The sequence below is a fragment of the Durio zibethinus genome, chromosome 23, assembly GCF_047325235.1.
Source record: "Durio zibethinus cultivar Kanyao isolate XHJ-2024 chromosome 23, ASM4732523v1, whole genome shotgun sequence".
Taxonomy (NCBI): Eukaryota; Viridiplantae; Streptophyta; class Magnoliopsida; order Malvales; family Malvaceae; genus Durio; species Durio zibethinus.
In genome coordinates this window covers 9,887,715-9,909,726 of record NC_143184.1, presented here as the reverse complement: position 1 = coordinate 9,909,726, position 22,012 = coordinate 9,887,715, and the positions used below count along the sequence as shown (strand labels likewise).

The window sequence follows — 22,012 nt, the reverse complement described above, 5'->3', positions numbered from 1 at the left end:
TGGCTGGTCTAGGGTGCATGGTGATGGTCACAAAAGTGGCTGGACAGGCTAGTGTCATGTACAACACCATGCTTATCCCCGTCCCATCCATCTTTTATTTTTATTTTTATTTTTTTAATACTATTATTTTATTTTTTATTTTTCTGTTTGTTTTGTATTTCTATTTGTGTTTAATTAATGAATTAATATTAATAAAATAAAAGATAAGTAAGGTTTGGGCTTAAAGAATGAAATTGGCATTAGGCCCGATTAAAATCTAGCCCTAGCCCTATTGAACCAAAATTAGGCCTTGACCCGAGAACTCGATATTCAGTATATATTAAACCGAAACTCAATTAAAAAAAAAAAACAAATTTAGTGTCTACACCTGGCACTAAACCAAAAGAAATAAAGGTAGCAGGGAATAGCTTGGCGTAGCTTAGCTAGGAGGTGTTATTCTCACAATGCATGACATATGGTTCAAAAGCATATGGCTTTTAAGACCATTATGGATGCTTCTAGAATTGGAAAAGGAGCCTATATCCCACCAAGCATAAAGTGGACAGGTATAAATAGAAGATTTGGTTTTGTCAACTTTGTAAACAAAGAGGTATAACTCTTTTGCATTATATATATTTATATATATATATATATATTAATTTTTTATATTTTAAAAGCATGCTAAATTAAATAAATATGTATTATGAGTAAATAAAATATTAAAAATTAAATTCATAAATCCTACTAAATCATTAGAAGAATTTTATGGATTTAAAATTTGTTTTAAGAATAGATAATAATTAAAGTGTAATATTTGAGAATAAATGAAAATTATCAAAAATGATGAAATTTTAGAAATCAAGAATGGTTGAATTTCTAGAAAATTTTAAATGAAAAGTTTCTTCGGAATGATGGAGAATTTAGATAAAATTTTCCACTCAATAAAAATTAAAAATAAAACTTACAAAATAAAAATAAATTTTGATGATGAAATTTTTAGAAATTACAAATGGATAATTTTTAGGTAAAATTTTTTTCTAAATTTGACCCAAATGAAGGAAAACTTTAGATAAAGTTTCAATATAAATAAATTTTATAAAGTTTTGAAATAAGTTAGCGATTATCCAATGATAAGATTTTTAAAAATTTCAAATAGTAAATTTTTTAAGAAATCTCTAAGTGAGAAATTTATTTAAATTTAACCCAAATTGTGAAATAATTTAGATAAAATTTTAATAAAATAATTGCATTCATTTCCAAACCAAAAATAAAAAAATATAACTTATAAACTTGTTTGAAAATATATGACAATTAGCTAATGATGAAATCTCGATAAAATAATAAATGGTTGAATTTTTAAGAGATTTCTAGGTAAAAGTCTTTTCTAAATTCAACCTAAATGATGAAATAATTTGAAAGAGATTTCAAATAATAATTGGCATTTTATTCTAAAAATTAAGAAATAAATAACAAATAAAGTTCAATAGTAAAATCTGAATTCTAAGAAAGATATTTCCAAATTTAGCCCAAATGTTGAAAAATTTAAAAATCTTTAAGTAATAAAATATTTCTAATATGTCCCAAATGGTAAAAGAATTAGATATATTTTTTTATAAAAGAAAAACTTAATAAAAAAATAATTGATTAAATCTTTTTTCGATGATATAATCAATCAAAAATAAAGTTCTAAAAATAATTGGCATTTTATTCTAAAAATTAAGAAATAAATAACAAATAAAGTTCAATAGTAAGAATCTAAATTCTTATAAAGATATTTCTAAATTTAGCCCAAATGGTGAAAAATTTAGAAATCTTTAAGTGAGAAAATATTTCTAATATAGACCAAAATGGTAAAAGAATTAGATATATTTTTTATAAAAGAAAAACTTAATAAAAAAATAATTGATTAAATCTTTTTTCAACGATGGAGCCTCTTTAAAAAAATAAATGTGATTCTCGAATACTCTTGAGGTAAGAAAATACTTTTAAGGATTCTATCAGATTGATAGAGAAATCTTATAAGTATTTTTAATGTTTAAACATTAAAATAAAAGACCATTAAAACCAAGATAATTGTTAGGATAATTTAAAATTAAATGGTACCATCTTTGGATAGGCATTGTGAAGGTGCTATAAACTTTTTCACACGTAACCAAACTCTTAAACTTAATTCTGAAACATAGACAACCTATTTTTTTAGGTATCTTTAGTCAAGCTTAGTACATCCTTAAGAGGATAGATTCACTTAGGTAGCTAATTACATCTTACTAAAAAAGATTAGTGGCAACTTCATAGGTTATGTTTAGCAATAGATCCACAGATTTATACATTATGACATAAACGCTGGGTCTATGATGTTTGCTTCTATGAAAATCATATATCTAGGGAACAATTTCAAAATTTAGGATTTTTTGTTGTTTCCATTCCCTTAATTAATTGGAAGAATAATATGAGTTTTTTTCTTGTCTTTTGTCATTTAGATGAAGAGTGATTTGGATTCGAAAAAGATGGCGCATATGCTAAAAGCTGTAAAAATTGATACAATGGTAGGATTGAAGCATAGTAAAACTTATTTTTGCATATTGAAATTAGGTTTCCATTTTTACCCTTTTATTCTTAATTTTGTTTTGGCCAACTATTTGTTCTAGTTTAGTTCACTATAGGAAAACAAATTTGGGATAAATGATTACTATGATATGTAGTGGTAATGGCAATAAAGCTTAGTCTATGATTGGTTTTTTAATACTTCTATCTTGAAATAAGGCTAGCATGGATTACAGAAGGTTATAGCCTTCTCTTAACAAATACTTCACTTTTTAATACTTGTACTCATTACATGTTTTGCTAAACCTTTCTATTATTGAATTGCTATTTATCTTATGTAAAGGTGTAAAAGATGTGACATTAAGTTTTAAATGTCTAATTCTAACTATTTTGGTTAGATTTTGATCTTAGGTATGAGTAACATGCTGTCTTCTTTTGTTATTCTTTTTGAGGATAAGTAAATGTATTCTGGTGCTTTGAGAGACTTATTAGGAGAATGGTTTTTTAAACTTGGTGAATATGTTGATCTTAATCATTTATGTCTTTTTAACTTATATATGTTTTTTTACATGCCTTTAGTTTGAAAGTTTTTACATGAAGGGACCAACTAGAGTGATGAAACAATTGAAGTGATAAAGTAACTGTAAGTATTATAATATATTGTAGAACTCACGAATAGGGAAGTTTTTGCACATTTATCAAATATTGATGCTGAAAGCCTTCATTTCGCATTTCCAATGCTATTGGTTCTATTTTGAAAGTCATTATCATTTAATAAGACTTTTTGTATGTGAGAGGTCAGTGTTTTTAATCTCATTTAACATTGTCAAACTATTGCCATCCATGGTATTATTATATTATAATATATCTAGGAAACATTAAAGTAAGCATTGTGTACAAATTGAACAGGCACAACTAATATCTAGGAAACATTAAAGTAAGCATTTAGTTGTATGCTTAAAGCTTTTAGCAGTGATTTTGATGCCTATTTAGGGCATTCTCTATTGCTAGCATATTCTTTATTGCACATTTAATTAGGCTTCAATATTTAGTGACTTTTGTTGTTTTCCTCTTTATCTTTGTTTTTCTATCTTATGCTTGCCTTTTTCAAAGGTCATGCATGCAGTTATCAATCATGATTGTCTTACCCTAGATAACTTCCACTTTGGACTAATGGTACTTACAAATGAAAGTCATAAAAATCCAATAGCGGGAATTTAAACCTTGTATTCTAAACTCTATTTTAAGAAATTTTGCTATAATAAAGGTGTTAGTTCAATTTGATGTACTTTATATCATTTTGGTATACACTTTATATCGTTCTTTATAGTCCTATTTCATTCTAGACATGATTCATTCTACATTTGCTTTAAGTTTTTGACTACTTTCAAAGCTCTGATGCTTATTTACTATTTGTCATTTATGATGTTTATAAATCTCTTATTGTTAAGAGTATTTTTGTATTATTGTCCTTTTTCCCTATTCAGTAGTTTTCAACATTGTAATGAAGTGCAAGCTAAACTTTAATTAATGACAACAAATTGGAGAAAACAATTAAAAATTTAAGAAGTAAAAGTGAATGAGAAAATAATATGAAAAAAGAATGCTCAATAACTAATATTTAAGGGTAGTTTATTATTGCTGATGCTGTTGGAAAAAGTCTATGTTGAAAAAATTGTGTTTAAAAAGTGTGGTGAGAAAAATGTAATTAGAAATATTAAGTGTTTGGTATTATTATAAAAAAGTGTTGTTAGTAATTGAAATGTTTAACAATATATTTATAAAATAATAAAATAGTATAAATATAGGATAATAAAGTGATTTTCTATCACAAACATACTTTTTTATAGCAAAAAATCCTCTTAAGAAGTTTTTTAGTTTGGATTGGAAAATTAGGCTTTTAGATTGAAAAGCCTAAATCTATTATTGTTTAGGATTTCATTTGGGTTAAAAGCAGCTTTTAAACACAAAAACTACTTTCAACAATAATGTTAAATGAAACCTTAATACGCAATAATCCCTTAATTACTTTTTTCTAATTACTTTTTTATTTATATTTAAAGTTAGGATTTAAAATTTAACCATTAAAATTAATACTTTTACTCATTACATGTTTTGCTGAACCTTTCTCTTATTGAATTGCTATTTTCGATGTTGTTGTTTCTATTTCGTAGGTTATTATCATTCGATGAGGCTTTCATATGTGAAAGGTCAATGCTTTTAATCTCATTTAACAATGTCAAACTGTGTGAATCTATGGTATTACTATAGTATAATACATGATTAAATATAAAATAGCCATATACTATACATTTATTGTTAGTTTGATGCGTGAACTTTCATTTCATCATGCATTTTGGTACTTTAGATTAATGTCGTTAGTCAACTTGCTAACGTGATATGAATAACCAATAAGATGCCAACAAGTGTCAAAAGTGCAATAAACGCCATGCCATCAATTGTTAAGTTAGCATTAATAGAAAAATTCAAAAACAATTCAAAATTTGAAAAAGTTCTAAAATTTTTTTAAAAAAATAAAAAAATTTTAAAATATATAAAAATTATAAAATATGAAATATTTTTAGAAATTTTAAAAATTAAAAAAATTATTAAAACTTAAAATGCAAAAACTTTCAAAATTTTAATAAAAATCCCAAAAAAATTCAAAATAATAAAAATGTTAATAAAAGTTAAAAATTAAAAAAAAATATTCACAAAATTTTAGAAAATCAAAAATAAAAAAATCTAAAATTTTTTGAAAATTTTTGAAAATTAAAAAAAATCTAAAATTCTTTTAAAAATCTAAAATTTATAAAAAAAAAAATTCTTTAAAATTTTAAAAAATTATGAAAAATTAAAAATTTTCAAAAATATGGAATATGCCAAAAAAATTATAAAAAAATAAAAAAATTATGAAAAATAAAAAACTTAAAACTTAAATAAAAATCCAAAAATATATTAAAAAATTCATAAAATATGTAAAAAAATTAAAATTGTAACATTCAAAAATGAAATTTTTTCATAATTAAAAATTTTTTTTACAAATTTTATAATTTTTTGAAAATTTTTAGATTTTTATTAGTTTCAATTATTTTAAGTTTTTTGATTTTTTTGAATCTTAAGAAATTTTATTTTTTTTAATTTTCAAAAAAAATTTGAATTTTTTGGATTTTTTTATTAAATTTTTAGATTTTTTGAATTTTTTAAATTTTCATATATATTTTTAAAATTTTTTAAAGTACCTTAGTTTTTAATTTTTTAATAATTTTAAAAAATATTTCATATTTTTCAAATAGTTTTTAGATTTTTTTTAACTTTTGTGAATTTTTTAGAATTAAAAAATAATTCTTTCAATGCTGATGTGATAATTAATGATATGGCACTGACTAGATTTTTTAACACTTATCAGTCTCTTATTGAATATTCATGTTATGTCAGCAAGCTAACTAACAACATTAGTATTAAGTACTAAAGTAGATTGAAATAAAAGTTGGAGTATCAAACTGAAAATTTTATTTATTTAAATACCAAATTTAAAATAATATAAATACAAAGATCATTTTTATTTTTAACCTTGTAATATATCTAGAAAATATTAAAGAAAGCATTATGCAATAGTCACCACATTGAGCATACAACTAATGACAGTTAAGTGAAAAGCTATTGACATTGATTTTAACGCTTAATAGAACATTCTCTTTTGCTGGCATATTTTTTATTGTACATTTGATTGGACCTCAACATTGAAGCCCTTTTTGTCATTTTCCTCTTTGTCTTTATTTTTCCATTTTATGCTTGCCTTTTTAAGAAGTTATGCATGTAGTTATCAGTCATGACTGTTTTACCCTTGATAACTCTCACTTTGGGCTGATGGTACCTATGAATGCAAGTCCTAAAAATCCATTAGCAGGAATTTAAAACCTTCTATTCCAAACTTTCTATTTTAAGAAATTATGTTACAGTGAAGGTGTTAGTTCCATTTGATATACTTTTATCTCATTTTGGTATGCACTTTATATCGCTTTTATAGTCTTATTTCATTCTACATTTGCTTTAAGTTTTTGGTTACTTTCAAAGCTCTATTGTTTTTCATTTGTGATGTTTATAAATCTCTTATTATTACTAGTATTTTTCTATTACTTGTCCTTATTTTTTCCTATTCAATAGTTTTCCAACATCGCAACGAAGCGCAAGCTAAACTCTAGTAATAATAATAACAACAAATTAAAGAAAATAATTAAAATTTTAAAATGTAAAAGCGAATGAGAAAATAATATGAAAAAGGAATGCTCAATAGTTAATACGTAGGACTAATTTAATATTGTTGTTGTGGTTGGAAAAAGTTTGAGTTAAAAAATATGCGCTTAAAAAATGTGGTTAGAAATTTTAAGTGTTTGAAATTGCTATGAAAAATAAGTAATTGAAATATCTAAAAATATAAGTATAAAATAATAAATTATTACATGAACAAATATAAGGGACAAACGTGTTTATATGATCAAATAACATTTATTTTTGAATAAATTTAAATCGAATTGACATAGTGAACAACTAAGCTATGTATTTATTTGTGTATAACAAATCTGTTGGAGATATTATGTTTCATTGGCCAAAAGAAAATATATTATGTATCGTTAATTGTAATCAAGGGCAGATCTATGTAGGGTCTAGTGGAGGCTAAAAAAAATTCTTTAAATTACGTGTGTTTTAAGTTCTAAATAAAGTTCGAAATTTATTATAGAGATTAGCATTGATTTTATCATTTGTTATTGTCAATAATTAATATCTTAAAAAATATTTTGCATAATTGAGTAAAAGATTAATGATTGAATAATAATTTAGTTGAGTATATTAAAAATATATATTTAAAAGTATTTATAATAAAATTATTGTACAATATTTTAAAAATATGAAATGGCGTCAAAGATAATTATAAATATTTTAATAGTTATGATTTAATATAAAATTTTTAACTTTTTATTATTATTATTATCATTATTATAATTATTTTATTTTTTGTAATTTAATATATTTAAGCTAAACTCCCACTACATACAAATTTTTAACTCTGTCGGTGATTAGAATCGAATGAAAAAAAATACAAGACAACTCTTCACTACTTGAAAGGATCTTCTCTCACGTCGCAATAATAAAATGTTCTCCCGAGTCCCAATTGTAAGGCACGTTAGCAATCTTGCAAGAAAGAACTTATTTGGGTAAAATTTATAAAATTTGCATTAAAAATAATTAAATTAAAATTAAAATCGATAAATTAAAAGATTTGATTACATAAATTAAATATATAAAATTTTAAAAAAATTTAATATATATTTTTAGATAAATATTTGAATAAAAATATTAACAAAATTTTTATCATTGAATAAATATCGATCAAATTTAAATTATAAATAATATTTTTAATAATTTTTATATATTATTAATTTTCACAATAAATTTTATTAATTTATTGATTTAAATTTTAAATTAAAATTTTTATTAAATCATTTTTTTAATTGAACTTCATAAATTTCATTTAAAATATTTCATGTAAAATTTGTCCATCTTTACATGGTTTCCATTTTTCAACACGAAAATGCCTAATTAATTTTTTTTTTCCTTGGAAGAAAAAACTCCAGCCTTTTTTTCAATAAAAAATAAGTAAATAAATAGGTTGGAAAAAACATTTCAACAAGAAATACATGACTATAAAATTTGGAATTTTTTTGGGGCCAGAATTAGAATCATTTTTTAATAAAAAATATCTTGAATAAAAAAAATTTATTTATCATTGAAGGGTCCATTAACTCACTACAAAAAAAATTATTGCATAAAATGATATATCACCTTTCTGTAGCATTAAAAAATAAATCGCCTTAGTCGCGTGTGAAATTAAAAATTAAAAAAAAAAAAAAATCACGTGATTCGTATTTGTAGTCCTCACTATAAATCCATATGAAAGCTCCTCCGTTTCCTCAAATCTTTTCCTTTTCCCGAAACCATTTCCAATCTAATCAATCAACTGAGATTGGCCAAGAATGGGCAAAGATAATGATCAGAGCAATGGCTTCACCCTTTTAGGAGCCTCCAAGTTCGTGTGGACCAACCCCATGTCTGACTGCTTCAAAGTGAAGCGGTTTCACCATGTAGAGTTTTGGTGCAGCGATGCCACCAACGTGGCTCGGCGGTTTTCATGGGCACTTGGCATGCAATTGGCTACCAAGTCTGACCTCTCCACTGGAAACATGGCTCATGCTTCCTATCTCTTACGCTGTGGAGAGTGCAACTTTCTCTTCACTGCACCCTATTCTCCCTCAATCGCTCAAGCTGAAAGTCTACCTCCAACTGCCACTGCTTCCCTTCCTACCTTTGATCACGCCATCTGCCGTGCCTTTATCTCCTCCCATGGCCTAGCGGCACGAGCTATTGCTGTGGAAGTTGAAGACGCTGAGGCTGCATTCTTCATTAGCGTCGCCCATGGTGCCAAGCCTTCATCCTATCCAATACTCCTCGACAATCACACTGTTCTCGCTGAAGTCTTTTTCGTCGATGACGTTGTTTTGAGGTACATTAGTTATAAGAACTCTAACGAGAGTCCTAATGATAGTGAAATTTGTTCGTGGTTCTTGCCAAGGTTTGAAAAGACGGAAGATACTTTGTCATATCCTTTGGACTATGGGATCCGTCGGCTTGACCATTTGGTGGGAGCGGTGCCGGAACTGGGTCCAGGCGTGTCTTATTTGAAAGAGTTTACGGGGTTTCATGAGTTTGCAGAGTTTACAGCAGAAGAAGTAGGAACAGCAGAGAGTGGACTAAACTCTTTGGTGCTAGGAAACAATAATGAGATGGTGCTGATTGTGATTTGCGAGCCGGTGTTTGGGATGAAGAGGAGGAGCCAAATACAGACGTTTTTGGAGCATAAAGATGGGGAAGGGATGCAACATCTTGCATTGGTGAGTGAGGATATTTTCAAAACCCTGCGAGAGATGAAGAAGAGAAGTGGCATTGGAGGCTTGGAGTTCATGCCGCCACCACTGCCAACATACTACAAAAATTTAAAGAAGAGAGCTGGTGATGTATTAAGCGATGAGCAGATCAAGGAGTGTGAAGATTTGGGTATAATGGTTGACAGAGATGATCAGGGTACTCTGCTCCAGATTTTCTCCAAGCCATTTGAAGATAGGTATTTTTTGTATATATATATATATAGTAGGTTGATCAAATTGAACTCTTAATAAGAGTAGAAATACTTTATCAACAAATTATACTATTAGCAGTTTTATTCTTTATTAATTGCTGATTAATTAAAAAAGATTAAAATGATTCAATGTCAGTAAATATTTATTATACAGCATCATAAATTATTATATTATTAATTTATTTTAACATAATAAATATTTAAAATTTAAAAGACTTATTTTAAAAGATTTTAAATTTTTAAATTTTTTAATAATAATATGACAATTTATGATATACTAATGATGATTTAAATATAAATTTTTAATTAAGTTTGTCATGATTTTAATGTATGTGAGATTTATATTTGACAAAAGAAAAAATAATAAATAAAACAAGGATGAAAGAATTTTATTTTGTTAAACATGTTTTTAGGGATCAGCATACAATTGTTTGATTAAAAGCATCATAATAATAAATCAAAACTTTTTGTCTAATTGTTTAATATGATTCGTTGATGTTTTTGGCAGGCCTACCGTATTCATAGAGATAATTCAGAGATTTGGCTGTATGGTCAAGGATGAGCATGGAAATATGTACCAAAAAGGCGGATGTGGAGGGTTTGGCAAAGGCAACTTCGCAGAGCTTTTCAAACTTTTACGGTGATATGCTAAAAAATGATATTAAAAAACACACAAAAGTGATAGATTAAAATTTTAACAAAAATAATATAAGAGATTAACGAAAACAAAAATTAAAAAAAAAAAAAGTTTTTTGCTTTGCGTGTCAGACATAAATCATAATATAATAATTTTTATATTTTACATTTGTTTAATAAGAAATAAATGAACATGAATAAATGAATTATCATGTAGCCTTATGGTAGAATTGCATTTTAAACATTAGATTGATTGGGGAGGTGGATGGATCTTTGTTCTTTTCTTCATGAAATTGGCAAAAATGAAATACAGCAAATATATCACTTACAATGTTTTTACTACAATATTATAATTTTTTAATCACAATAAAAGTTATATAGAAATTCACATTTATAAATATGAAGTTCATACAAAATTTTAATACATTTCATATAACTCTAAATCTAATTATACTACGATTATTGGAATTGAAATATTCCATGCAAATAGGGGCGGAATGTATTTAACACCAATGGCTCTGGCCTCCCAAAAAGTTTTCAAATTCTTACCATTCTTCTTGCAAATGAGTTAATCGTAACCAGGCCTTGTAGTTGGAACTGAAGGGAGAGTGATTCGATTATTGATTGAATTGACATGATTTGTACTTTGTCCTTTGGTTCTTCACTTTTGAGAGCAAAATAAATACATTTGAATAAAAAAAGTAACAAAAATTAATCGAATTCGTTGATGTACGAATATTCATATTCTCTTAGATATAAATTTATAATTTTTTATGTTTTTTAAATTTAAAAAAAAAACTATTTTAAATTCCCGTAAGAAAATTTTAAAATTTTTTTACAAATACAAAAAATTAAAATTATATTAGCCCAAAAAATTTGAAGTTCATTTTGGTTAGAGAAAATAAAGGAAAAAAATAATTAAAAAAAAAAAAAAAACTAAACCCCTCACATAAAAAGTACCACAATTATCCACCTAAATTTCATAAACCTAACTTGATCTCAAGAATAATGGTAAGCAAGACAAACCACGTACCTATGTTTCATTCAATGATTGATTTGGATAGAAGTCATGTATAGGCAAAACTACCATTTAAACAAATGTCAACTCCATAATTCATAAGAGACAACTAAAGCTGTTTGTCTACGGCCACGTGATTTATTGATAAAATACTGCTTTCTTAGTTCCGATTATCAATTACCTCAAGGATCAAAAACCTAGTGCCGTCATCAAAACTAAGCTTTAAGCACGACTAATAGGAGACACAGTGCTTCTGGAAAGGAAGAAGAAAGCAAGCCCCTGCAATTGGGGGCAGCAAAATCTGCTTCAATTAAGCCAATGGTCAACAAACCACCTCTTTCCTTTGTGCTTGAGTGTCACCAAATCCGCTTACCAAAATGTCAAAATTTCCAACTGGATCTTATAGTTTTCTTCATGAAAATAATTCATCGTACAAATTTCTATGCAGCAAACAGAACTGATACAATTATTTGAGTTAACCATAAATCTAATTCATATTATACTACAACAAATAGCTCTTCTTGATTCCCTGACCATGCATGCCTGCCTTTATTCTCTCAGCAATTCTCTCTGCAGAGGAAAATACTATAACACCAAAGACCACTGCACAAATTTGTTCACTGGTCGAACACCTTAGATCCAACTTGCAACTCAAGTATCTTTCGAGCCTACAACAAACTTGGCAATGAAAAACCCAATCGTATCGAGTGGAGATGAGGGATCAAACCTCTGAACCAATTCCTCCTCTCCAGGTCTTAACCACTCTCTGTGTAGTCACCATCGCCAAGTAATTGTTGGTTAGAATAAGGACAATCAACAATGGTCAAAGGATCAATCACCAAAGAACAAAAAAGATGATACAACATAAGACACTACATTAAGCTGAAAAACAAACAGGAAAGAGTATCAACTACACCCTCCTATTCTGAATTCAGTAACAATGAACGGTTGGGTAGGTAAATTTCTACACCCAACCACAACAAGATGGACTTCTATACCCCAACCCCAACCATTTTTGATATGTTCCTGCTCTTCATTCTACCCTCTAATCTTCATCCTTAATCAAACAGTAGGCCACAAGAAAATTGAGCTGCCTATCTGTGTCTTATGTAGGAAATGAATGGAAAATCAAAATAATGGATTCAGAAACTTTAAGTATCATCCGGGAAACAGATTATTCAAGAGACCAACAGCAACAACAATAAAGTTAGTTAAAATGATGCAAGTCTAAGATCAAATTCAGCCAAGAGTATCTTCCACAAACAAAGCTTAAATGAATAAGCAAATATTATGAAAAAAAACTGTAACAAGAAATTCAGACAATTCAGCAGAAGCACTCAGATCAATGATCCAATTTCCACATGGCATCCACTTATAAAGGACTTTACATATGGACAATCATATCAGTTCACTTGTTGAAGAGGGGTACAAAGAGGCAAGCGATTGGATTGAAATACTTACTCAATATATCCATCTGGAAATTCACAACTACCAACAAGACCAGGTCCTCCAATTCTTGGATGCTAGAAAGTATCATAAGAGAGCTAAATTAATTCAGTGCTTTAATCAATCAGATTATTTCCATTTTCATTATAAACTGCCCATCCCACAAAAAAAAAAGTAAACACTGATTGATACCAAATTTTTTAATAACATGATTGTTGTAATGCAAGGGTAACCCTATAAACACCATTGAAATGTGAGTCAAGCATCTCTGGAGTTTTCCCAGCTTAAAAATAATAAAATCAATGAGAAAGAAAAAAGTAAATTTTAATGTGTACATCAGTTTGTATATTTGTAAGTTTAAATTTAAAGCATCTAACCTGTGGTGCTAAAGAGAGGAACTTATATGTATCCAAAGCATATCGGACCAATGCTTCATTCTCACCAGGATTAATTGTACATCTAACAATATGAAAGAATCAAGAAAGGAAAAACATCAAAAATCAGTTTAATCTTTATCATTACTTATACAACAAAAATAAGCAAAATGTCATAGTAATTAGGCTTAATAACCCTAGTTATACCATTTAGATCCTAGATCATAGTGATCAAAGGCACAAAGCACATAAAGGCACTAGGATTTCTAAAGGGAATCAATATCATAATTAACCAAAGTCCACATCAAACCCTAGTTCAAAATTTCTTACATTTTTATCTGCAACAAAAAGTTTTGAATGGATATATTACCCTTTCCTAATTCCTGTTAAAAGACATGAATCACTCTTTTTTTAAGATTGCAACTTGAGATTTTTTTCTTAAAAAAGAATGAAGAAATAAAACTTAAAAACACTCTGAACCTAGCAGTTTGTGTGCATATGCACCAAACAACAAGAGCGCACTAGAAGCAAAGGTACAGATCTCAATAAAAGCACCTAACCCTAGCAGTTACTGCTCAACTAGGCTATCCATATCCTAGATAAGGATTCAGTAAAGAAAATCTAATTACTTCAGAAATTTAAGCTCACTACTAATATTGTCAGTATTCCGAAAATTTCTTTGACGCATGTATTTGTATGTATAGAAACACATAGCCAATCAGAAATGTATCATGTGGCACATAATACATTTAGAATTTATAAGAACAGTATGGATTAATAATTTATACAAATAAATATAAAATTGCAATAAGAAAGCAAACTAACGTTGAGTACACAAGGACTCCACCAGGGTGAACTAACTGAACAGCCTGATCAAACATTCTCCTTTGATATTTCCCGTGGTTTCTTAATGTCTCTATTGTTTCCTGTATACCAAAAAATAAAAGAAGCAAACAGACACACCAATTTGATCTGATTCAGTAAAATGTTTTTCAGTTCTTTTTATTAAATCAAATTAAATGAAAAACATTAAATAGAAAAACTAAAACTAATGCAAATTATTTAACTTTTATATGATCAAAACTGAGAAAACAAGTTTCTCTTGTGGATAACACTTTATTGCATTATCTGCTATCATCATCTCTTTCTGGACTTGCAAATCTCACCTAAATGGTGGATGTATGTTTTACTTATCCTCAAACCACCCTCCCACCCCAACAAATAAATAAATGAAAATACAAACTAACGCAACATGTAGCAACAACAAATCAGAAGCCAAAATCCTTGTAGAAGGATGAAACATGTGAAAACCATACTTTAATCTATGAAAAAGCAGAAGCTAACATTTACTCATGATATTCTGGAAGGAAGTAAATTGGAGTAAAGTTCACCTAATGTATGAATATCTTGGATTAAAACTAAGCAAACCATGATGAATATTTTAGCAATCCGCTTTAAAGGTTAAAAGGTAAATAAGCAAAATGTAAAATGACAGGCTCCATTACTGAAAAACAGAAGAGATGGAAGAAAAAGGAAGAAAATTCTTACAGCTAAGCACCTACCAACTCTCAAGTAAAAACATGCAAATACCAGCATAGTTCACATAAATCAATCCCCTAAATGGAACAAGTGTACACATATACAAAACATACATTTCATGTTGTGTTTTATTTGATTTGTTTATTTATTTATTTTTTGCAAAAGCTGTCTTCTCAATAGTCCAGGCATCTAAGAGAGGATAAATCATTTCTTGAGTTAAGGACATAGATTTTCATCATTCTATTGATACTATGCATGTGAATGGACAGAAGCTAGAATGCACCAGATAACCAGGAACAATAACAAGCATCAATTTCTAACCAGCATATACGGAATTGTCCTACCTCTCCACCAAATAGCCGAGGTCTCAAACCAAGAGCAGAACAAGGAGCATCAAGAAGGACACGATCAAAGCTGTTAGGAAGGAAGCCTTTTGAATTCTCAACTCTACCACCCAGGCTTTGATTTCTTCCTGGGCCATTCCTCATCCTTCGCATGTTCTTCCTGATGTCAGCTTTGCTAACGTAAGTTCTCTCATTCGGCTTTTCATTGCTAACTAAAATATTGAGAATCAGAGACAAATATTTAACTATAGGCAGCTTACGCATGCAAAATGAAAATGGTAGAGGAAGTATGACATAATCAGAAATCAAATTCAAGAGATTAAATGATAAAAAAAAAAAAAAAAAAAACTCTAGTTTATAATTCTTAGCAAGAGAGAAGTCTTGCATATTTGATTTCATTATCTTTTCGAACAATTCCAGTTAAGCCTAAATGTAAGCACACAATGCACATTAAAGCAAACATAGCATTCACGTTCCACATTGATGCAAGAAGTCTTACGTTGAAAATTCATTATTTGTTTACTGTAGAAAACTTGAACTTATAATTTTACCAGAGTCATATATCCTTGAGCAAGTAGGCACATTAGCCATCTTTCAGCAAAACTTAAAACTATTGATAATAGACTATAGGAATTATTGCCACAAACTTCATTTCTAGATCTAAAACATTAAATTTACAGCAAATCAGAATATCAGCAAAAGTGGTGTAATGATTGACATGCTGAACAGAAAAATCTGAGACCATGATTATTGAGAATCAAACAGAAAAGAAAGCAATAACCACATAAGATAATCAAAAAAGTGGTCCAGCTTTTTCCTGGGTCACATGCAAAGAAGAGACAATTTCCTCATGAAGGATATAACAAAGCTAGGACACTGAAAAGCGTAAAGCCACTTCAGCAGTTGTCATTATCTCAGAGTCTCTCATGCACAAACAACAAGGCTTGGTCTGTCTTTAGATAGATCTATATATGAGTATAATAAAAAGTCTTAACCTGGATAACTAATGCTAGATCCACAGACTTAAATTGAGCTTGACAGTCGTTATATGAATCTGATTATCTCAAGAATGTTCTATTCTTTGAAGATTACTTTTGGAAATTACACATTTCCCCCTTTCCCCCCCAGCCACACAAAAAAAAAACACAAACATCTGCTCATGACCAATTGACAGAATTTACCTACCATTCTCCTTGCAAGCTGTATCAACGTTTGATCCTACAATGGTAGTAGATGACCCTCCATTCTCAAGAGACCTCAACTCAGATCTTTGAATCACATCATTGTTATCCTTGTTATAGCACAAAGTGGTCATATCACTTGACCCATTTCTTTTACAAACAGCTTTGAGTGCATCTAGTTTATATGCTGTTATACAAGTCAAACCCATCTCAGCAGCCAATTTCTGAATATCCATCACCTATTAGTAAGGAAATTGGAGTCCTCAAAATAAAGAAACTACAGATTCCAGATTCAAATATAATAGACATCATCCCAACAGTAAATAAAGAAGTAAAATTTTCATAGCAATCACCTAACAAGAAATAAACGTAGTGTAATTTGTAGTCTGAAGCCAAATATTATCATATGAGACTAGTTAATTATTACGAATATGGAAACTTGGCAACTATATCATGTGTTTAAGTAAAATTAATTGATAATGACCATTCAAAGGACCCCCACTATAGATGTTCATGAAGTTTTCTCAAGGGGACTGAAAGTCAAATGTCAGATGAGTTGATCAGTGACCTCCTGCAAGGCAAACATTGATGAAACCCAACAAAAGTATAAAATTTCTGCAACATTTTTTTTGCGGGAAAACAGCCTCAGACATTTGTTTACTATATCAACAGCCAATTAATTAAGTAAACCTGGAAAATACACAAGCCACATGTAAAAAAGTAAATGATAACCTACTAATTCATTTAGCTTAAAGTTTGCACCTTATTATGAGATCTATCTGCAGCAATAACCTCCCCTTCACCCTTCATAAGCATAGCAATTGCTGTTGTCTTCCCTCCTGGAGCTGCACACATGTCTAGTACCCGCTCACCTTTCTGAGGATCTACAAAAAAAAAAAAAAAGTGCACAAACACAATGACCAAGTCATGCAAAGATTTCACAATTCAAAGCATATATGCACAGAAACTCCAAGCTAAAGAATAATTAAGACAAAAGAAAAAACACAATCTTTCTGAAGGACAGAAAGAGAGATAAAAAGAGACAGATCTTCTATTTTCCAAGGAATATAAAATTTAGGCAATGTCATGAACTCCTCATTCGAAACCTACAACCCAACAAGTCAGCCATCTTTAGTGCATCTGTTATTAAGAGTCCTCTCTTGTCCATCCAAAAAGCATAAACTTTTGCTTTTCCAGTCAGAAAAATTGCACCTCCGTGGTGACCTATGATAAAAGCAAAGCATTCGTATTTTGGGAGGATAGTGAACTTTTTTTTTTCTTAGCATCATTAATAATAATTTCAAAATATTGGACTACTAAATCTAATTGCATGTTGACTAGCATTGGTAACAATCTTGAAAATTCAATCTTTCCGATGAGTAATCACTGCCTCTTCTGACTAAAAGCTTCAGCAGCCTTAGATTATTAAAAATAAATCATACGTGATCTCAGTATACGCCAAATTTAATCAAGAATAAAAAATTATTGACGCTTGATATAAAAAATGAATAAAATAAAAATCCTCCAACCAAATAAAAACAAGTCAGATCCCAAAACAATTAAAATCATGTCTTATAACAAAAGATGTTCCTACTGTGACCAGTTCAAGCACAAAATAAGTTTAGCTGGTAGTTAAGCAATTTCCGCATTGATTCTTCCAATCCAAGAGTAGGAATCAGATTGCATTATCTGGGAACAGACAAGGTAGCAAAAAAAAAAACAAAGGCCTCACCAAATATAGCCTACTAGAATTGGTACTGACTAACTTGTTAAAGCCTTGGTTCCAGGGCCAAGGTCAGAGATTCAAACCTCTAGAATACCTTTGCACACTCAGTGACAACAAAAATAAGAACACTTCAACTGATTTCATTCAATTCCATAAAAATCCTCCAACCAAATAAAAACAATTCAGATCCCAAAACAATTAAAATCATGTTTTATAACAAAAGATGTTCCTACTGTGACCAGTTCAATCACAAAATAAGTTTAGCTGGTAGTTAAGCAATTTCCGCATTGATTCTTCCAATCCAAGAGTAGGAATCAGATTGCATCATCTGGGAACAGACAAGGTAGCAAAAAAAAAAATAAAACAAAGGCCTCCTCACCAAATATAGCCTACTAGAATTGGTACTGACTAACTTGTTAAAGCCTTGGTTCCAGGGCCAAGGTCAGAGATTCAAACCTCTAGAATACCTTTGCACACTCAGTGACAACAAAAATAAGAACACTTCAACTGATTTCATTCAATTCCATAAAAATCCTCCAACCAAATAAAAACAATTCAGATCCCAAAACAATTAAAATCATGTTTTATAACAAAAGATGTTCCTACTGTGACCAGTTCAATCACAAAATAAGTTTAGCTGGTAGTTAAGCAATTTCCACATTGATTCTTCCAATCCAAGAGTAGGAATCAGATCGCATCATCTGGGAACAGACAAGGTAGCAAAAAAAAAAAAAACAAAGGCCTCCTCACCAAATATAGCCTACTAGAATTGGTACTGACTAACTTGTTAAAGCCTTGGTTCCAGGGCCAAGGTCAGAGATTCAAACCTCTAGAATACCTTTGCACGCTCAGTGACAACAAAAATAAGAACACTTCAACCGATTTCATTCAATTCCATAAAAATCCTCCAACCAAATAAAAACAATTCAGATCCCAAAACAATTAAAATCATGTTTTATAACAAAAGATGTTCCTACTGTGACCAGTTCAATCACAAAATAAGTTTAGCTGGTAGTTAAGCAATTTCCACATTGATTCTTCCAATCCAAGAGTAGGAATCAGATTGCATCATCTGGGAACAGACAAGGTAGCAAAAAAAAAAAAACAAAGGCCTCCTCACCAAATATAGCCTACTAGAATTGGTACTGACTAACTTGTTAAAGCCTTGGTTCCAGGGCCAAGGTCAGAGATTCAAACCTCTAGAATACCTTTGCACGCTCAGTGACAACAAAAATAAGAACACTTCAACTGATTTCATTCAATTCCACTTCATTATCACAACAACACCCAGCATAATGTTCTTCAGTGCCTAATTTCCAAGTTCTAGAACATGTACAAAGTGCTCCATAACAGTTCTCTAGTGAAGAGATTTCAGAGCTTAAAACAATTGAGAAAAATGAGGAAAGAAACAAGCATGTAAATACATAGTATGGCATAGCTCAAAAATAAAGGATCCTAAATAAGAAACAGTACTTGTAAATTAGGAAAAATAACAATGATTTGAGGGTAGATACCCAGAGCATGAGCAGTAACAATGCTTGGCAGGTTTTGAAGAAATATTTCCCCCTCAAGCACATCTGTGAAAAACAAAAGAAAAGTACTAAGAGCAATTCAAACTTTCAGAAAACATCATCCAGAACTTAAACCAAAATTCCATAAGTCCATTGCAGCATTTCTACAACATTTGGATAAAGGGTGAACTATACCATGAAATGAAGGCAAGTTAAATACTCGATTTTTCATATCAACAGCAATTCCTTGAGAAGCACGAAAGATCCCAGCTCTTGACAACATTGTTGTTCCTTGACCAATGAATAATCCATTTCGTTCAAAGTAATAAGGATCTACAATGTACCATAGCATATCAATCCAAGAAATTTTAGCAAGTTTGTAGTAGTAGGAGATATGATCAAAAACACAAACCATAAATAAAAGAAATGATATGTAAGGTAACAAACAATTTTAATCACACTAATTGGTCTTTAGGTTCAATATGATTATCAAAACCATAAAAGTAAATTCAATAGTGGCCTCAATTTCACTTTTATAAAATATAAGAAGCCCCAGTCAACAGCTGCTGCCAACAGAGCTTGGCTCTTCATTTTACCTTGCCTTCTGTTCTTCTACCCTAATATCCTTTTTCTAATCTTTACTTCAGATTAGGCTGTATTACACTTTATTCAAGAAAAACAGAATGGAATTAAAATAGATACATAATTCGTTGTGACTTAGCACACTAATTATTCCTTGCGTCCAGCCTTAAAGCCCTAAATCTCTTTCTTTTCCCACAACACCTGAACTTTGTAGCATCAACATCTTGACCCTCTTTTGAGTTTCATAAAAAACAGAATAGTTATAACTGAGCATAAAACAAGTTAACTTGAGACTTATACAAATCCCATTCCAATAGGCAATTAACCCTTCTAACAAAAGAGGCTACAAATTTTCATGACAAAACTTAAATCAGAATATAAGTCACCAATATTCTTATTTTGTTAAAATGAATCTTAAATCTAAGTATCATCTAATCGCTAAAGACCAAAGGATCAAAATGGTAAAGCATTAGTACTAAAGAATGATGACTTAAAAATAAGAAAACAAATACTACTTACCTGTCTGCAGTCCCTGCAGAACAGTCCCACGGGTTATACCAAGTCCCCATCCACCATCAGAAATAGGCTGCTCCACAGCAACTGAAACTGCAACTAAATCCCCTTCCTCAACATGAGAACTGCAGGCCATTACACCAGGAACATATACCTACAGATAAGCTCTCTGGAGTCGTTAAGAAAAATAGTTGATAACTTTCACAGATTAAAGATAAACCTCAAATTTAATATAAAGAAGTAATTGCAGGGCTTCATGATACAAAGAAACCCATTACTTAAAAATTTAGGTGACAGATAAAAATGAATAACGAACTGCTCTTAAATTATGCATTAGAAGAAACATGCTACACCTGAGCACCTCGAAGAACAGCTTCAGCACATTTCCTGCTAACAAGTACCTCCTTCGGAGGTTTGCCGGGTGCATAACCATAATCAATTGCATGTGGTCCAGAACCCTTAACAAATACAACATACTCTAAACCTGGTATCTGACACTTAGAGATGGGCCCATTTTGTAAGCTCGATTGCTTCTCAGCCATATCCGAGTCAATAATATTACTTGCTTTAGTCTCTTTCGTATTGATGTCTTCAACAACATTTTTAGACCCCGACTGTTTCATGATTTCCTGAAGTTTCTCAATGACAGCATCACTTGTCGACTTGAGAGTGTTCACTCGAATACAAGAATAGCAAGATGGACGCCTAACAACAAATCAATAATGGCAGAACAAGAATGTATGAAGAAAGCATGAAAAACCGTGGACTCTGTTTTTACTATTTGCTTTTTGCCATTGAAAAACCATTAAAAAAGAAGCGAAAGCTAAAATGAAAGAAGCCAAAAGCAAAAAGAGGTGCTAAGATTAGAGTTTTTGTAGATGAGAAAGAATCATACGTTAAGGCCTCGGAGATTTGAGCAAAATGAAGAGACCCATATGCTTTGATGAAGTAATCTTCCACCTGAGGATTCCATCGCAAGACGGGGTTGTAACTGTAACGCTCTGATGATGCATCCATCTTTATCTACAAAATCCAAACATAAATAATAAAAAAACCAGATTATGCATTTAGATAAAAATGCATTGATTTTGGGTGGCAAAAGTGGAAGAGAGAGTGCCTGGGGAGTAGGGTTTTGGAGGGTAAGAAAGGTTTTGCGGAAAGCTGTGAGCAAATCCCTCCCTTTCTTCTTCATTCAAAAGGGGCCGAACCCAATCAACGTTTTGCATTGCAAATTACCACCTTCGAGTAAAAAGGAAAATGAAATACCAGCTAGTTGAGGTGGGCTCGTTCCACTACGTTGCTATCTGCAAAATCCAGCCCAACAAGAGCTCGCTCCGTTTTTCGAAGAGGCCCGTATTCTAAGACTCGAACCAAGAATCAAGATGTTTGATCTTCGCCGTCTTCTTTTTCTGACCTTGCAACAG

General features: G+C 30.0%; 2 protein-coding genes across 7 annotated transcripts; one reads left to right on the top strand and one right to left on the bottom strand.

Moving 5' to 3' along the window:
* Positions 1-8,101: 8,101 nt before the first annotated feature.
* LOC111314587 (4-hydroxyphenylpyruvate dioxygenase-like) lies at positions 8,102-11,709 on the top strand. The gene is made up of 2 exons (XM_089752182.1): positions 8,102-9,703; positions 10,227-11,709. The coding sequence occupies exons 1-2, from the start codon at positions 8,559-8,561 to the stop codon at positions 10,360-10,362; spliced, it is 1,281 nt and encodes a 426-aa protein (XP_089608308.1). The 5' UTR covers positions 8,102-8,558; the 3' UTR covers positions 10,363-11,709.
* Positions 11,710-11,750: 41 nt separating this feature from the next.
* Positions 11,751-21,911, bottom strand: LOC111314586 (NOL1/NOP2/sun family protein). 6 transcript variants are annotated; one of them, XM_089752178.1, is made up of 13 exons: positions 21,706-21,911; positions 21,484-21,611; positions 20,942-21,293; positions 20,595-20,742; positions 19,689-19,826; positions 19,497-19,559; positions 17,019-17,140; positions 16,257-16,495; positions 15,076-15,283; positions 14,018-14,118; positions 13,196-13,277; positions 12,834-12,895; positions 11,751-12,138 (listed from the first exon to the last, which is right to left on the bottom strand). In XM_089752178.1, the coding sequence occupies exons 1-13, from the start codon at positions 21,778-21,780 to the stop codon at positions 12,024-12,026; spliced, it is 1,833 nt and encodes a 610-aa protein (XP_089608304.1). In that variant the 5' UTR covers positions 21,781-21,911; the 3' UTR covers positions 11,751-12,023. The 6 variants fall into 6 exon arrangements, with proteins under 6 accessions (XP_089608304.1, XP_089608305.1, XP_022771814.1 ...); XM_089752179.1 differs by having other exon boundaries at positions 15,076-15,235; XM_022916079.2 differs by having other exon boundaries at positions 15,076-15,287; positions 16,261-16,495; positions 21,706-21,843.
* Between the last annotated feature and the right edge of the window lie 101 nt (positions 21,912-22,012).

Bases quoted from the DNA above. Each gene is read 5' to 3' on its own strand.
- LOC111314587 (XM_089752182.1), top strand. From the start codon at position 8,559: ATGGGCAAAGATAATGATCAGAGCAATGGCTTCACCCTTTTAGGAGCC. The intron at 9,704-10,226 runs GTATTTTTTGTA...TGTTTTTGGCAG, and splicing joins TCCAAGCCATTTGAAGATAG to GCCTACCGTATTCATAGAGA.
- LOC111314586 (XM_089752178.1), bottom strand. From the start codon at position 21,780: ATGAAGAAGAAAGGGAGGGATTTGCTCACAGCTTTCCGCAAAACCTTT. The intron at 16,496-17,018 runs GTGCAAACTTTA...CCTTACTAATAG, and splicing joins CAGATAGATCTCATAATAAG to GTGATGGATATTCAGAAATT. The intron at 13,278-14,017 runs GTTAGTTTGCTT...TCATATTGTTAG, and splicing joins GGAGTCCTTGTGTACTCAAC to ATGTACAATTAATCCTGGTG.